Raw genomic sequence first — 19,408 nt, forward strand, 5'->3', positions numbered from 1 at the left:
GAATAAACAATGCACCCTTCTCAACTTGTAAACCAAACAACATAATCTATGTTCGATAAATCACAAAGATGATTTTTCAAGTGCAAGATGACCTAATGCAATCGAAAATAAAAGTTGCAAAAGACAAGCCAAAACTGATGCAAATTGAAGTTTTAAATAATTTTAACATATAAACAAATTTGATCAATCAACAAACTACAAACCCAGTGACAGTTACAAGCAGAAAGTGACAATCAGATGACCTAAAAACCATAGAATTCCTCCAATTTCACTCCAAACACCTGAAATCTTAAAAGACCATAATTTGTTAATCAAATACGATAATTAGACAAAACAACAGTAAATCCAATCATAATGGACAAGAAAAATCACCTCAGGGGCTAAGACACATTAGATTTTGATAGAGAAACCCTAATTTTCACCAATATTTGAGATCAACGCGGCTATAATTTCCAAACTCATGCTGAAGAGGGGTTCAATGTGACTGTTTTAAAGGAAAGCACACTAGCAGTGTGACTGTCTTTGTCAAAAACACATTGGGCAATGAAGAAGGCAAACAAATGAAAAAGGTTTCAAAAAACACTCCAAAATCAACACTCTATGGTAGTAATCAGTGACTCTGCAAACCTATACAGGCTCAAACTAATTGATAACTCAATGGTTAGTCAAACTGATCAAGAGATCAGATATAAAAAGAGATTGAAAAGGCTATAACTTCCCCAATGGAGTCGCCAATTTGTTAACCAAGCAATCCCTTCTACGGATAGAGGTGATTGCTCTAGCCTAATGCGTGGGTCTAGTAACAACTCTGAAAAAACAAGCAAACTTCCCTAACCTAGACCAGAATTACAAATGAGAAAGGGAGATGGCTGACCTCTCTCCTATGTGCTTGACCTTTGATGATGATCCTGATCCCTCAGCTCCCAGGCTTGCTCCTCGCTATTTCTTTCATCCAAATACCTACAAGAGAGATCAAAAGACAAGAATAAGAGAGATCATAGCATATGCATTCCAATGTAAGTTGTACAACATATCAAGGAGAACTGTACTAAGGAAATCATCACAGAAAATCTTATGGGAAGTAGAACATGCTTTGTATTAAGGATTAAAGCAAAGAGGGAAGCATACAACTAGTGCCTTGATGTTGAAGGCCTCCTTCAGGATGGTTCCAAGTCCAAGCCAAACTTAACAAGCTCTCCTTTCCTCTCTCACCAAAATGGTAGCCTGTATGCACAATTCAGCAAAAGAATGGCAACTAGTAATGAGCAACCCATTAAGAAAAGTGAAGAACGAATTTATAATGAGGGAGATGGATTTAGAGATCCACCAAAGGGGGAAGAAGGTCCTTATCCCAAACGTAAGATCCCTAAAGGTAGGATCAAGGGCTCTAAATGGGATTACTTGACCATATCTTCATCCAACAACTACCAGCTCACTTTTCTCGAGGCTTCTAGTAAGAGAAGCCTCTGCTCCAATTTTGGAGAAACCACCTCAAGAGGACCAGCGCAGATTTTTCTATCAAAATTCGCACTGCCAATGCTAGTCACTTGTTAAACAAAAGGTTACTAGCACGAATTTTCCTACTAAAAGTAGCGTTGTCCTTGAAAATTAGGGGTTTTCACAAGTTTTTCCAGAATTGCTTCAAGAAAATATTTCTCCATCTCTTCAGGGATGTATTGAGCATATAATTCATGGTGAATGAGTTTATACAAATTTTGTCTCTTTACGAAATTTGTGATGACAATGGTACAAATGACGACACTGCAGGTATAAAGTTCAAAATGTCACAAAATATTGTGTAACACACATCACACACAATAGTTATTTATTTAAAATTCTAACCCATTGATGTTATTTATCAGATAGAGTGAGTTGATCTATCTTGGGTACCTAAGCGTTTTTCATACATTCGCATTAAGCTTGATCCCTCTTTGGAATCATCATCTATTTTGGATTTTACATTGGTTGGGTGGAAAATCAACCCTTAGGTATGATTTGTCCCTTTTGTATTATTGAATTTTTGCATTGGTTTGGACAAGTAATTGATCATCAATAAGGAATAAGCGTTGATTTTTGTGTTATATCCATGGCTTATTGTCTTGATTGTGTAAATACGCGAGTCTCAATTTTTTCAAGTCATAGATGCATATCGTATGTGGACCCTTTAATGATATTTTTTCTTAATAGGTTCTTTAAGCCCTTGATCAAGGTTGTAAAATTCAATTTAGGTCTTTAAATATCTATTGAGGTAAAACCTCTCTTGAAACTTTTAAACTTAAAAAAAATTATATATTTCAAAAACACCTTGATTGAGGTATGCTAAAAACTTTGATTGAGGTATTTTCAAGTCTTTAATTGAGGAATTGAGGATTTAGACCCCAATAGACCACTCTAAAATATTGAATAATTTCATATTTTTATACATTTTCATAAAGATGCAACTTGAAATAGATAACATTATTTCTTTTATTCTATGGAAGATAACAAACTTGGTGCACATGGATTCATATTTAAATCCTATATTTAATGATATAATCTTCTCATATATATATATATATATATAAAATCAAATTTCCCAAGGTAATAAACGCCCCAGAAAAATATGTATCTTAAAAGCCAAACAATAAAAATTATTAAAAAATATGTATCCAGTCAATAGATGTTTCATTTTCAAAAGGGTACTTTTAAATTTTATTTTGCATAAATAAATGAAAAACTTTGTCTCGGATCAAAAAGTGTATGAAATTCTTTAATTAATATTTTTGGAAAAAAAATCATTAGGGATATGGCATAATTCATTATAATTTCTTTCTAATTGCATAAATGAGTTTCTAGAACATTAGTTTAAAAAACTATTAGCTAATTTCACTTCAAAAAATAATAATAATGAACATATTATTGGATTCACCGGTTCTTCTACTCAGTTGAGTGGAGAAAAAACAAAATTCTGTGTGGAAACCATCCTTCTTGCTGCTAGTACATTGATTTTAGTTATTACCATTCTTTTCTCAAGTTTGAATTTGTGCTTAATGTTACATCCTTACAAATTGAGTGGATACATATTTTTTTTATATTTTTTTATTGTTTGGTTTTAAGATACATATTTTTGTGGCACGACTTGACCAAAAATCCTTTAGATATGATTAATATTCTATAAAATTCAAATTTTGGAATAATCCTCTATAAAATATTTTCCACCGACCAATATATTATGAAAGTTTAAAAAATAACCATGTCAAAGATCCTAGAAAATTAGGAAATTACATTGACTTACGATATGTAGAGCTAAGGATTTGGTTCCTAGAACCCTAGAGCTAAGGATTTAGTTCCTACAACCCCATAAAATCTCATGTGCCCTCACCTTATTTAGCCAATAATGAGGGAGAATGTGACCTAATATTAATATAAATCCTCACCCCTCTCTTAGTGTTTCATTAACAAATTATTATCTCTCATAGAATCCTATAACTAGAATAATAAATAATAAACGAATGACAAAATAACATAAGTGTGTCGTGCTCAACCTTTTATATCAAGGCATTAAGAAGTTATGATGTCCACCTAACCTCAAGTCATAAGGAAAATCACAACACTAGGTATCAACTATAAATCTTGAACTTATCTCAGCTTTAATACTGAGCTTTCCAAAGTTTACAATGAGAAGTCATATGATGAATTAACTTGAAAAATCCTTAGAATAGATTAGCATTATTTATACTGAACTTTCCAAAGTTCACAATGAGAAGTCATAGGATGAATTAACTTGAAAAATCCTTAGAATAGATTAGCATTATTTACAAACAATATTTAGAATAATTATTGAAGATAATAGATTGAATGGTTGGAAGGTAGTTCTTGTGTTTTCCGCCATTCAAATAGTTGATGAGACCTTACTTAATTGATGAGAGCTGACTTCTTATTGTAATGTAATAACCTTGGAAGGATAGATTTCTTTAAAAATACGAATCCCTTTCGTGATGTGTTTATGAATATATTGTCTCTTACTGAATCATAATTGTCCTTAAAAATAGGATTTGATGTGTGTATAAATATATTATCCTTTACTAAATCATAAGTATTCTTAAAAATGACACAATGTTACCCCCGCTACCTCCCACACTATGCATGTAAAATGCATAAGCACATTAGTCCCAGGGATTTCAACTCTCTAAGGAGTCAAATCTTCATTTACTAAGGTTTTAGGCCCCCTTTAATAGTCTCATGTGGAATGATTTATAGACTAACAAAGTCTAATCATTAATCCACCATTTTCTTTATATCAGAACTCAATCACCCTGCTTAAACCTTCTATCGGCGCTTAACTCATTATAAACCCTTTATCCTTTGATAATGGTGGACTTATATATGAAACTTCATATATCTGCGCTTAATCCCTTATAATTCATTTATAAAGGAAATATACACAAAACATACCTTTTTTGCCTTGGTACGACATCTGCACAGAGATTGATGCTACACCTTTATCGTAATTGCAATATCGGTCCTTCGTGGTCACACTACACACTCTACCTTCCGCCTTCGATATGTGAACATATTCTGGATCTCAAATTATTATACACTACCACTCTAACTCCGTCAGGTCCATTCCACCGATCTCCGAACTCTAATCTCTCCAATCTCCAATCAGCGATTCATTGCTATCAGCATGTCGATCATCGGCGTATTGCGTTCTACTGCCACCAACCATTTGACCTTCGGAAATATGATTGGCAATCCCATCGGGACCGTCGATCTAACTTCTGATGCGATGGTTGCGATTAAATCGCTATCACTATAGTTATATTTAAAAGGGCTGTTCCAATCTCGTTCTAGTGATTTTCGATTAAATCTTGACTATTGATCTGGCACTTGATCCAATGGTCGAAATCGTTCCCCATTCGAAAAGTCGCTTGACGGTCCTCCACCGTTGATCTACACTTAGTAGATCCAACGGTCCAAGATGATTTCAGATAGACAACAAGCACGAAGAATAATCACCCAAAAAAATGGTTTTCTCTGTCTCCTCTGCCACTATGTGTGGCTCGGCTAGTGGGATCACGCAGACTCCTCTAAATACCGCTTATGGTTTCTACCTTGCTCGAAATACCACTTTTGTGTATAAACCCACCTTTGTTAGTTAAGGTTCACCAATGCGATGTTTCACTATGCTCCATGCGACATGATCTGGACCGTTGATATTTGAGATCCAATGGTTGTTGTGCATCACCTTTGTACTTCTTCGCTCTTCTCTTTGCTTATGTTTCATGCTATTTTCAGCATTTTCTCTATGGTTCGGGTTTTCTTCAAAGGTTCTCGTCCTTCCACCATTCTACTGTGCACTCTCTCCTGAGCTTGCCTTCTACGAATTCTCACATTGTAGTCTCTTGAGAGCTTCACTCTAATCATTCAATTGGATTCAAAGACCCACTATGATTTCTTTGAATCATTCACCTCCTTTGTGTATTTCTTTAGAACTCTACCTATGTTACAGAACCTATGAATTCACACATAAATCAATCATTAAATACTTGATTCACACACTTACACAGTTTCTAGATAAACCTTTGTATAAACAAGTATAAACAACTGATTACATATTGAGACCCTCTGTCTCATAGGCCTGATCTTCAATATGAGTGGCATCCTCTCCTCACTCTACCCGTAGGCTTACATTTATATCAGAAAGGTTCTGTTCAACTAATTCTCGTTCAAACCCTTAATCTATTGTACTGACTCCTAAATGTCCTCTAAGTCCACTCCTAACTCTAGTTAATCCCTAAGAACTCTCTCTAGTTCCTCGAATCATAAAACTACGTTAAGAGTTATAATTGACTTCTAACTCTCTTGTCATTATTAACCACTCATGTTCTCCTTAAGTCGAGAGCATTTACAACATCTTCACAACATCTAATTAATTCTTATCCTATTCACTCAAAAGCCTAAATATTATAGTAATTCATCACTTAGGAATCCAACTTCCTTAAAACACATGACCCCTATGTCTACTAAAATACAATGATTTTCTCTTGGGTTGAATGCCCTTGCATCAAAAAATAAAATTCCTTATAATGTGTCTATGAATATATTGATCCTTTATTAAATCATAATTTTTATATTAAATATTTCTCTACTTTGAATGCTCCTAATACTACCTAAAGTTTAATCATAATTGTCCCTAAAAATAAAATTCCCTTATAATGTGTCTATGCATAATGTGTCTATGCATATATTGTCTTTTATTCTGGGATGGGTGACCTCCTGGGAAGTCCTAGTTACCGGGTGCAAGCCCCGGAAGTGATGATTGATGCTATGTGATTCGTTCTCCACATTTCACTAGTTTCAATCCCACTTCTTCACCCCTGTGAGCATCACCTGATGCAATGAGTGCTAAGTGAACTATTCAAAAATCATGAGAAATTAGTCAGTTACGACTACCTCTCATGGAAATGGTCATACGTTTGAATGACTTACTTAACGCAGTTGAATCCCAAAAAATGATATCTAACATAATTTTCCTATTAAATGTTTCTCTACTTTAAATGCTCCTAATACTCCCTAACGTTTATAATTACAAAGAGTAAGTTTACACTAAATCACTTTGTGGTTAAATTTTTGAATAACTCAATAATTCAAATCTACAATGAAATTAAGAAAGATAAATTTATTTATTTTTTCTCTCCACAACATTATTTATACTATCCACACAGATTTTAACCTTTTCTACCGTGTTTATCCACTCCAGAAATGAAACCAATTACCGTCCAGAAATTTTCGTAGAACTTTCTGAATAAAACCATAGAAACATATACATAGTTTTATTCTGAACGTTCTATGGCAATATGATTAACTATAAAAATCTTCACTTAGAGATTTGTTTTGAAAGGAACTTCCTAAAGTTTTTAGGAAGTAGGCAAAATGATCGTTAAAAATGATAGCATAAAATAACATTCTCACCATGTTATCCTGATCCTGTTGTAATGGAGTACACGGTTGGATACTTCTAGGTTTGCTTGGCTGCTAAAATATCGGCCAACTTTGGCTGGTGTTAATTCATTTTGACATTCTGGGAAGCCGACTCTAAATTTATTTTGGATGGCGATAGTTGCTCCTTATCTCCTTTGATTTATTTGTGGATAAGAGATGACAAAACAATCAAGAATGCAGGGATTTTGAAAACACAAGATCTCTGGTTCCTATCAACAGCACGTGCATGCCTTGAACGGAGAAGCCGTGTGCATATAGGTGAACCGAATAACTTAACTTCAGCTTGGAAGTCAGTGAAGTTGATAATTCAAATGACAATAAAGTATAGAGTTGGAATTGGATCCAAAGATGTGCAGTACTAGAAAATTCAAAGTCCAAAATGGCAGCTTGAGTATTAATTTTTTAGCATCTACAGCTGGCGATAGTAATCCAGATAATTGCATTATCTTAATGTTTACTCCAGTACTCCTTTTTGTGTCTATATATACCTATGAAGATGATGCATGTGAATATAGTTTGTTGATATATATATCGTTAAGCCTTGTGAGCATTTGAAGATCAATAAAAGTACAACCACAATCAGAGGAGTTGCAATCGCTATGGCTTCTACATCAGCCCGGTATTTACTGTCCCCCTATCTTGATTCTTACTGATCTTTATGGACTGATACAACAATAATTAGTTATGCTTGGCGTTATAATTTGTGACTTACTAAGGTGCTAATCTGCTTTTTTGTGTAAATTTGGAAACAGGGGAACGAGAAGAAGGATGATGTTGTTGATGCAAATGGTAGCAGGGGCTGCATTTATGTTGTTCATTAATCTACCCTTGCAGGTGCAGGGTGCTGTGGAAACGGACCGCCCAAATGTGGTTGATGCCAAGGGGCATCCTGTGCTGGTGGGCGAAGAATATTACGTTTTACCGGCTGTAGCTGGCAGTGGCGGTGGACTGGGACTGAAGCTGCGCGTGAACAACAGCTGCCCATTGTATGTGGAGCAGCAGAATTCTGTGAAATCGAGGGGACTTCCTGTGGTGTTCAGGCCTGCTCAGGGTCAGCGGGTAAACTATTCGTCCGTAATTGTGCAACAGCACGTCAATCTGAACGTTAACTTTGCCGCTGTTACTACTTGCGTTCAATCCACTGAGTGGTCTGTCGGGAATGATGCGAATACCACCAAACGTTTCATCAAAGCTTCGGACGCCTCTTCGTTATTTCAGATTGTAAAGGCGATTGAGGGAGATGGTTACAATCTGTATTTCTGCCCTTGCAATTGCAGACTTGTCTGTACCAAAGTTGGAATTTATGTTGACAGTGATGAGAACAGGTGGTTGATTATTGATAATTCGGCAGAGGCTCTGCGTGTTCAATTTCACAAGAAAGAATGAGAGACACCGCATGCGTGTGGGTGAATAAAAACGACGTGTTGGTGTCGTTAGTGATGTATGAGCGATAAAATAATATTATCAGCAGTTTCTCTTGCATGTGGACGTCCGGAGGATGACCATGAAGTCTTTCTCTCCACTCATACGTTTAGCTATAATAAGGAGAACTTCTTCAATTAAAATCTATTATCATAATTACTTTGCCTTCACGCTCATGATTCTCTTGGTTGGCACCGTGTCCTATCTGTTTCAATGAGAAACACTAACTCACCACCTTGTCTTTGTTTAACTTTCCTATAGACTTGAGTCTAAATTATATTGGTTAAGTCTTATTGTTTCACCATATTATTATATTGGGTGTATATAGGGTTTTGGATAGAACATATTTGGTACTTCTGCAATTAACATGGATTTGATAGTTTTGCAACACTCACTCACCACTTTGTAGTTTATTTAACCTTCATATCTAATTTAACATAGATTTGATATTTCTGCAGTTAATAGGAGTTTAGTCGGTTCCATTGGGTTTTAGTTATAGGATATCACATCCAACCTTTTTTTTCCCGACAAAGAAGAAACTACTAACAAAATTTATATAGAGCATATTTTATAATGTATTCAAGTTTCAGAGTACATCCTAATCAACAAAATATGTCCCATTGGCATATCTAAAACTAGCTATGCTTAGCCATATCCATGTTTAGATTTTGTCACTCAAACAACATACAAATAGAAAGCCATACAAAAAACAACTCTAATGAAGACAAAATATATCCACAACATGTGAAACATTGGCTTATGAGTAGTGGATCTTCCTAGATCCCTAAAGAGCATTGTCTATGAAAGCCGAGTATAAGATCTTTTTAGGAAATTGGATGTCCCTCCTTAGACAGTGCATCTACAATGTCATTCCGCTCCCTGTAAATATGAGTGAAATTCACTCCCTAAAAAAGTGTCACCATCCTTCAAATTCTTTGTTGCTAGTTTGTGAGTAATGGAGGTTTGAAAGTAGATCGCTCTGTAACCCACTCAATAGTCACCTTAGAATCTCTAAATATCTCCAAAGACTCTGTAGATAACCACTTTGCACAATATAATAAACCCCATAAAGGAATAATCTTTGCATGGGTGTTGGATTCTTCACTCCCATGCCAATAGAAATGATAATGTGTATCAAGGGCAATGATAATATGTGTACCACAACCACACATGGCTACCCCATCAAAATAGCTTCTCTGACATGACATCCAACCTTTATAACATCATCTTTTATATCTATATAATATTATAGATAAGTTTTGGTTATTCAAAATTAATAAGTATTATTTATAATTTATAAAGTATAAGAAAGAAAACCATTTCAAAAGTTATATGAGTAATATGATGAATAAAGCCAATAATAATAATAAAAAAACAAAGTCTAATTGAGAATATTAAAAAAATAATGGAATTATATAATTAATAATAAATAGATTGTAAATTAATTGACATAATGTTGGAGATTTAGTCTAAGCCTAAGCACAAAATCTTTTCAATGAAGGGCAAGGCCAATACTGTTGTAATATCCTTGGAATATGCCTCACTCTTTTTTTTATACTTAGTTAATATGTGTTCTAGAATTATGTTTAACAGTTAACCAAAATCATTCATGATATACAATTACACCACATCTTATAAGGTACAACGTGAGGTGTGATGGGTTACGTGACTCGACCTAACACCCAAAGTAATATTTATAGATTCAAGATTTACAAGTTTGGCACAATTGCCTTTACAACAAGAAATTTGGCACATGCTATGTACAAATTTTTCCCACAACCAAACCAAATTTTCCCCAAGTCAGTTGACACAGATGCTCACCTAGTTCCCCTACATGAGTAGTGCACACCTCCACTAGGCATAAGACATTCCACACCATCATCGTGCATTCTTCCTTTTTGTGGCTTGCAACTCGACCTATGGTCTACAACTCATGTTCACCTCTAAACATCTCATTTCATCTCTCATTGTGCACTCTACAATGTTTGTGTCAATTTGGAATTGCTTTTTCCTTGTGTGACTCTCCATTCATCCATCTATTTTTTATATGTCACACACTCCCATTTCCATTAAACGGTCATGCCTTTTAGCATACCGATGCTGGTGTGTGTATATTAGACACACGCTTCTTGACATACCACAATTGACATGTTCCATGTTACACGCCTACTGAAAAATCCCAACTTTAGTTCCAACTCACATGATGCACCCATGCCAACTACACACCAACTCGCTCTTTTTCCCACACATGCCTCCTAGCTCACCCAAATTAACTCACTTACTCGATATTGTGTGCCCACAAGGTGTGACCATGCCCAACCACTTGTGATGGACATGCAACAACTAGACACCTCGTCACTGCATATAGCTAACAAGTGGAACAAGTACCCTATATGTTTGGTTTGGATGAGATTTTTCCATGGTGTGTCATGGGTGGTATAAGAAAGTACTAGGTCCAAGCTCTAGTGGGCTCATATCCTCCCCCACCCAAGGTCATTGTGGCCCTAACAAATTACGATTGAAGTCCATAATACTTCTCCTCGAACTCATGGACCTTATGTCCCATTTCCACAATGACTCCTTATACTCCCAAACATTTTCTTTTTCTAGTGCATTAGTTTTTGCCAATACTTGCAATCTTGTACCCTAGGATCTCCTCAATCTTCATCTCAAGAAATCAACAATCAAGGTAAGTTCACATGATGGATCAACTCTACTTGTGTCATCCATTTCTACTCGACATGGTCTTAACTAACTAATATGGAAGACATGCTAATGGAATTTCAAGTGAAATGGAAGCTCCAACATGTATGTGACATCTATGATCCTATCAAGAACCTTGAATGGGACCTCAAACCTCTGCACTAGCAATGAAGACATCATAGTGAGTGTCATGAATTATTCCCTACTTAGTCTAATGAAGACCAAATCTCCCAAGTTGAATTTTGCATCACATATCTTAGAGTTGACCACTACTTCATTCTATCAATTGTACCAGTCAAATGCACTCTACCCGATTCCAACCTATTATGCAAACTCATCATGAAACCTAAGGCTAATGGAATCCTCCCAAAATATACATGCATCACTGTAGAGTCTCCAAAATGTCTTCAAATTATCATTCACTTTCACCTTTATCACCACCATTTCACTCACATGTCGCAACTCCATAGCCATATAATCTTTCATTAGCCTCCATTTTTATGATTACATGGGGTTACCTTTGTGTTTTCCAAAAGCTAATGATTTCTAGTATTTTAAGTGAATTTATGGTTAAAACTTTGAAAAATTACATATAATTGCTAATACTTAAAAGTGGCTTGAGTTTCATGACATGTGTCAGTCATTTGGAAGCTTCCAAGGCACCCTTATGTGGGCTCCAATGCTCAAATTCGAATTCCCTTCAAGATATGGAAGAAGATTTGGATAAAGGTCAAATAATATGTGTGTCTCATCATTACCTATTTGAGTTGTAACTCTATGAGATTTTCTAGTGATATAGGGAGAGAATAATGGACCTCCATTAATGAGGTAGCTTCTTATGTTTTTGTATAGATAGGAGAGCCTCCTCCTTTTAAAGGCATGTGTAAAGTTGGAGATACTCAGGTGGAAACTTAAGATTACTTATGTTTTTAATGGAATTTAGATTTATCACTATGCTCATGAGTGATGTTCGCCTTGATTGGTAATGCTTACACTAGGAGCCTCTCAACTTACCATCTCTCATACTTTTGGATTGGCCACCTACAATGTGTGAGATTTATTGTTTTTTCGATGTATTGCTTTCATAGATTAAGATTTATTTCTTTCACATCTTTTCATGTGTGAGAGGTTAAGAGTGATTGCTTTTATTTACTTCCTACCTAGAGGTTAAGAGCGATTGCTTTTATTTTCTTTCCTATCTAGAAGTTAAGGGAAATTGTTTTTATTTGCTTTCATATCTTTTCTTGTGTGAGAGATTAAGAATGATTGTTTTTTCTTTAATTTCATGTCACATGGTTTTGATTATTCATTTCATAAGATCTTGATTTGATAATGCACACATGATCCCTTAGAATAGATTTCATTTCATGAAATTTCAATTCCGCGCACTGTACTATAATTGTACTATAATTTCTTTTGAATTGAGTTTTGAATTAGAATAGGTGAATTTGGTTTGTCCTTATTTGGTTTTGTAGCTAGATTGATATAAATTGAAAATTAATTTCTAGCATATATATTGCACACACAATTCGCAAGTTTTACGAAACTCTCGGGTTGACAATTAAATGATAGGTAATTGATTTGCCTCAACAATCACCGAATGTGACATCATAGGTTTCTATGAATTTTCAACTCTAATGGAAAGAAACCTATGACTAAACTCTTCAAAAATTTATAGTTAATCTACACTGCATCCAACAAATCTAACTAATTTGTCTAATTAGATTTTACATAGTGCCTCAAATATTCCTTTTGTAGTCCATTGATTTTCTCTGTTTTCCTACCCATTTGAGGATGAAATATAGAACTTTGCGGCAACTTCATACTGACAAGGTTGAGCAAATATGTTGAAAACTTCCCATTGGACCTTGTATTCTCATTTTACAAAATGTTTAATGAAAGGCCCCAATACTTCATTATATTCTTGAAAATCGTTTGTACCATCTTCCCCATTTTATAAGTAATGTTCAATGGAATGAAGACCAAATACTTGGAAAAAATATCAAACACGACCATGATACTACTGTACCCCTATGCCACCAAAGCTATGTGATGAATTCCATCGCAACACACATCCATAGTCTCTTCAAAATTGGTAAATGCTATATAAGTCTATCTATAGTTTGATCTCAGGTTTGTTTCACTTATAAATAATACAAGTCTAGACATATTCCTCAAGATCTCACCTCATATGCTCCCAAAATAATCCTCTCTCTAGTAATTCTAGTGTTATTGATTTCCTTGGGTGGCTATCAAAAGGTGATTCATGACATTCCTCCAATAGCTACTTATGGAGACTAGTTGCCTTGTGTTCATAGATGCACTCACCAAAATGCAAGAATTCATTGTGAATCCTAAAATTCCTCGTCTTTCTTTCCTACACTTACTTCATAATGTTCTTAACAATTAGATCACCCTATAAGCAATCTCTAATATTGCTCTACAACTCCTCTAATATCTAAATATGACTCATGCCTAATGTAGGAAACTCCTCCTCATGTGTAGCGAGTTGTTCCTTTTTACTCAAGGTATCTACCACTGTAATGCGATGGCATGGCCTATATGCAATGAAGATGTCAATCATTTCGAAGGAATCATACTAATGAGCTTGTTTAGGGGCACCTTACACTTGATCATGAGTAACTCGTTGTAATGCTTGTTCATATTAACCATAATTTTCCTTCCCAATAAGAAATTTCTCCATACCTATAGACATTGAACTATTGTGGTCATCTCCTTCTCATGAAATAGGTATCTCCACTCCCAAGCCTATAACTTCTTACTCTTAAAACCTACAGGAATATTCCCCTTTAGTGTAAAAAATGCTCCAATGGAAAACTCCAATTCACTTGTTTATACCTGGAATGATTGGTTAAAATATGGTAGCTATAATAGTGGGGCTATGAATATCCTATGTTTAAGCTCCTCAAACACAAGCTTGCTCTTCTTTTTATATCTCCATGATCTCTATTTCCTCAACAAGTTATTGAGTGGCATGGTGATCATAGAGTATCCCTCCAAAATATCATATAGTAGTTGGTCAATGCTAGGAATACCCTCACATCATACAAACTGGATGGTTTTTCTTATTCTTTGATTGTCTTAACCTTCATGGGGTCCATATGAATACATATCTATCCAATCATATTGCATCGAAATGGTATCTCAATCTGAAAAAAAAAATATTTCTTCTTCAAGTACAATTGATGCTCCTTTAGTGCCTCAAATACTGTTGTTGAATTCTTTTTTTCCCTTCCATACACCCATTTTACACCACAATGTGATCAAAGTACACCACAATGAACTTGTCCAAGAAGGGATGGACAAGGAATCATCATGAACTCAAAGTTGCCATACCTCGTCACCATGGTCATCTTTGCCTCATCTCCCTCAACAATCCACACAAGATAATATCCCTATCTCAAATCTAGCTTTGTGAACACTATGACCTTAGAAAATTATCCAAAAAAAATTCTACAAGTGGTGGTGGATATCGATTGTTCATTATATACTTGTTTAATACTCTGTAATCAAGGAACATCCTCAACTTTGTTGTTACTATTTTTTTTTGGCATAGAAGTGGAGCACCATACAAGGATTGTGCACAATGTATGAAACCTACATTGATCAATTCCATCAACTGATGCCCTATCTCCTCCAACTTAGGCCTAGATAGTCAATAAGTATCTCTTTCAAATGGTTACATCCATGGGCCTAGCTCTATACAATCGTTAATGGTCCACCCATGTAGGAGAACATTTAGAAACTCATTTGGAATCTAGATTGCAAAAGCATAAAATGAGTTAGAAATATATAGTGGAATAGGCATCCCACTCCATCATTTTCAACCTCTCCAATTAATACTACATAAAATTATGATCCTTGGCATCGTGATTTCCTCTTCTTCCTCAATTATGTAGAGACACAATGCAGCTCTTGTCCTAGACTCCATGCAATCATTACTACGACACACATCCTATGCTCTCCATGTATACTCAACTTATTTAATCATGGTATCAAATCAACCATTCCTCCTAATAAATTTCTACACTAATATAACCTCAAATTCATCCATCGAAAACATAGAAAATCTCACACGTGCATGCCACCCACCTATATTTGTAACATTGAGGTAACATTTTTTATTTCCTTCACCTTGGAATTGATTGCATTCATCATAACCTTGCTTGTATTTGATTTCAGCCCATGTTCCTCTGCCACATCTATCCTCACAAAATTATGTGATGCATCTATGTCCACAAGTGCTTGGACCATCATTTAGTTGATCGCGATCTCCAAAAAATACAACTTGTGCATATTCTTGTTTCATTTTCCACCTATGATACTAATCTCATAAGTGATAGATCATATGAAAAATAATATAAATCAAACCCAACATACCTCTATGATCACACCTTCCATTGAAACCTGTGTTCTTTCTTTTTGTTTAGCTACATGTGACAACCAACTTCATCTCAAACAATAGTTGAGTTAGCTCCACAAATTGTTTTTGATTCATTGTCATTTTTATCTAATACGACCTATCATGATATTAGAGGACTTATCTAGGCCTGGGTGCACTGACATCCTCTAGGCATGTGATACCAATGTTTCTCCTACCAAGGGCAGGACAAACAAAGTCATAATTGACTTGGACTATGTCTCACTTTTATTTATCTTGGTACATATTTAATATGTGTTCCATAATTATGTTTATCACTTAACCAAAATTATGTAGGATATATAATTACACCACATGATATAAGGTACAACAAAATATATTACTAGTTGCCTGAATTAGTTTAACAACCTGCTAATGGGCTAAAATGTACCGCCGATAACTAAGGGGGTCTCCCTGGTGTGAAGTCCCAATTAGACCTCACACCATTTGGTATAGGAACCCCATTTCGTTTGTGGGAACGACTACCACCATAAATCCTTCTAATCTTGGCTGTCAAATGATAAGGTGTTGAAGTGGGGACAAGGGTAAAATGACCTAAAAGTGAAACAAGAATTGGCCCAACAATAAAAAAATAAAAACAAAGATACAAATAAGTCTTAGCAAAACTAAGAAGAGGTATTCCCTGAGAGGGATCAATGAGCTAAAACCCAGTTAGACATACAATAAACAAGAACACACCAAAAGTTAATTGCAAAATAGTTCGCAATAGATCACTTACAAGGCAAGAAATAAGTAAACACAGATTCAAAAGAAAAACATACATGCAATCACTATGAATTAGTTCAAAACATATTACGTATATCATGGCACACATACAAATATAGTGAAGTATTAGAGAGCCAATACAACCACCATGAGTAAGCATGGGAATCAGTGTCAAATAAAGAGAACATCTTATTAATGTTGCTACAACTTCAAGTACATAACTAGCAATTGGTCAAAACCCAATAGTGGAACATGGGTTGCTCATAACATTTCCCAATACAAAACTCTATCCTCATTAAAACTCCATCTACTAGCTACCAAGGGCTGAGTGGCTATAGATCTCAAGCGTCAATCCACTATCTAATCCTAGCCTCAACTCAACTGCTAAACTCCCCTTTCCACCTGAGGCATGAGGGCACATTTATAGAGGTCAGGTGACTGTTCACCTACAGGAACCTTTGACCTTCCCTCACACCCTTTCACCTACCATCATGACTCTTGAGCTTATCCACTTCTTTCTTAATCTAAAATGATTATTACATGCTTACATCAGTCCTAACATAACTATTGATGTAATGGTGGGTGATATTTACATTACGATGAAGGAGAGAGAGGGAATGATGTAGAGGGTTATTGGAAACCCTAGAATGCTTGTTGCACATATGTCGCAATGATGCATATGCTTGGTCCTCGAACCAACCTTTTTTCTTGCCACTATGCTTCGCTCACATTCATCAATCCTCTAGTGATGTGCCTTGGAGTTTATCGAGAGGTTCTTGGAGCTTGCAACGGACCACATGGCTTACTATGCAAGCTTCATGATAAATCCTAAATCTTCTGCATAGACCAACACCTTGCTACCTTCCTTCTGGCTTGGAGCTAGCTTGACTTCAATATCTGTTAGATATCATTCTGGGATTCAATTTCCTTAAGTAGGTCATTCACACATGACCATTTCCATGAGAGGTAGTCATAACTGACTAATTTCTCATGATTTCTGAATAGTTCACTTAGCACTCATTGCAATGGGTGATGCTCATAGGGGTGAAGAAGTGGGATTGAAACTAGTGAAATGAATCACATAGCATCAATGATCACTCCTGGGGCTTGCACCCGGTAACCAAGACTTAAATTCACTGTGTAAACCCCCTAGTAATTAAATTCAAAAAGAGTGAAGGGATATCTACATGAAAGATTCATGAGGCACAATACTTGCTAAGGTTTTGTAAATGGGGTAGCAAGCTAAGTGGGATTGATTGTGGGGAAAATTCCACAGTTAAGCACGCTTGAGCTAGAGATGATCCGGGATGGGTGACCTCCTAGGAAGTCTTGGTTACTGGGTGCAAGCCTCAGAAGTGATGATTGATGCTATGTGATTCATTTCAATAGTTTCAATCCCACTTCTTCACCCCTGTGAGCATCACCCGATGCAATGAGTGTTAAGTGAAATATTCAAAAATCATGAGAAATTAGTCAGTTATGACTACCTCTCATGGAAATGGTCATACGTGAATGACTTAATTAACACAGTTGAATCCAAAAATGATATCTAATATAATGCACTACGTAAACCCCCTAATACTTAAATTCAATATCTGTTGTTGACTAGGATCATGCAGTTCCGCAACATCTATCCCTTGGGTCATTTTAGCAACCAATTCGGCTTAAGTGTCTGCATAAATGGCATGGATTTTCCTTCACAACTTCAATCCTACACATGTACACAATCATCAATTAAGCATCATAACAAATGTACCCTCATGAAATATAAGAAATAAATATCACAATTAATAACGAGCAAAAATTCTTAGCTTTGAAATTGCTTGCAATTTCATGGTCTTAAATTTGTGCATTTACATGCTCCATGTCTTGGCACCAAGGTGGCCCCAATTGTTGGTTTCGTTGGGTGGTCAGATTATTATTGTTATATCATCTTTCACGCTCCTTTTCATCCTTGTCGCACATGCTAGGAATTGTTAAATTTCCTTGTTTTTAAACATTTGCAAAGGTGTTAAGTAAAATTTGTTGGCCATTGACATTGAATAACATGACCCTTTGCAACATTCGAACCTTGAGCTACCAAAATAATATTTGTGGATGCACAACGTATTTATGAAACCCGAGGTTAGCATGACTTCTTCTTGAGCCTACACCCATCATCAACACTCACCATTATGCTTGTCATGGCATGTTTCTGGAGGTGAGTGGATACCTTTCCTTTTTTTGTAGTCATGAACCATTCCAAATTCCTCCTTGAATGTGTATCATTTTTCTCTTATCCAGAAAATAAGAAGGACTTGGCGCTATCGTGGTGATTGTTCATGGGCACCGATGTTGCTTTGTCACTCGACAAATTACTTCAGGCTCTTGGGGAAAATGATGCTTGGAAAAATGCTTCCAAGGTAGGGATTTCACACGAATTGAGTCAACATTTCCTTTTACCCTTTTCATGCCATATACCTCCAAAACTCAATTGTGTATGTTGTGTTAAGGTTTGGATAATTGCTCAGTGTGTTGATTTTTCATTATATTCTACCTTCTTGAAAAAGACAGTGGCAATAACATCTCATGTGGTCACATAGTCACTGAAGGGGATGGGTCACACTAGTTGTTAGATCATTCAAACATGATTTTGCGACCTAGCGACTTGGGAGAGATTGCATAGTTTCATTGAGGAAAGTCACATCCATTATGAACTTTTCGGGCTCGATTTTGCAACCCAACAGCTTGGGAGAGGTCGCAGAGTTGTGTTGAGGGAAAGTCACATCTTCTGGCTACATGCTAGAATGTGACTCATCAACTTCAGTGGATGCTCGATTCATGAAGGGTCGCATGGTCACATACATCAAGGTCGCATCATTCTCGCATTTGTTTGAGGCTGCCAAATTGTGATCCTACGACTAGGAGAGGTAGCAATTAGAGTTTCATCTCTGAGCATCATCCCGTGTGACTTTGTGATTGGTCTAGTTACTATGATGGTCCAGTCATAGTTTGAATATACTGACAAAACAATTATTAGAGCATGATGCAACCCTTTGCTGGCCCTTTGTCCTTCACACATTATCACATTGCTTGCAGTAAAAGTGGCCATAAATATTCAATGTTATCGCTCTAGAATGTACAACATGCATG

General features: G+C 35.9%; 1 protein-coding gene across 1 annotated transcript; it reads left to right on the forward strand.

Moving 5' to 3' along the window:
- The first annotated feature begins 7,478 nt into the window (after window positions 1-7,478).
- LOC149262502 (kunitz type trypsin inhibitor 104-like) lies at window positions 7,479-8,576 on the forward strand. The gene is made up of 2 exons (XM_089385067.1): window positions 7,479-7,603; window positions 7,737-8,576. Exons 1-2 carry the CDS (start codon window positions 7,584-7,586, stop codon window positions 8,368-8,370), a joined length of 654 nt encoding a protein of 217 aa, XP_089241193.1. The 5' UTR covers window positions 7,479-7,583; the 3' UTR covers window positions 8,371-8,576.
- The last annotated feature ends 10,832 nt before the right edge of the window (window positions 8,577-19,408 follow it).

This window comes from Pinus tabuliformis, chromosome 6, assembly GCF_031772625.1.
Source record: "Pinus tabuliformis cultivar Carrire ecotype Pingquan chromosome 6, CPIR1, whole genome shotgun sequence".
In the NCBI taxonomy this organism is placed as follows: domain Eukaryota; kingdom Viridiplantae; phylum Streptophyta; class Pinopsida; order Pinales; family Pinaceae; genus Pinus; species Pinus tabuliformis.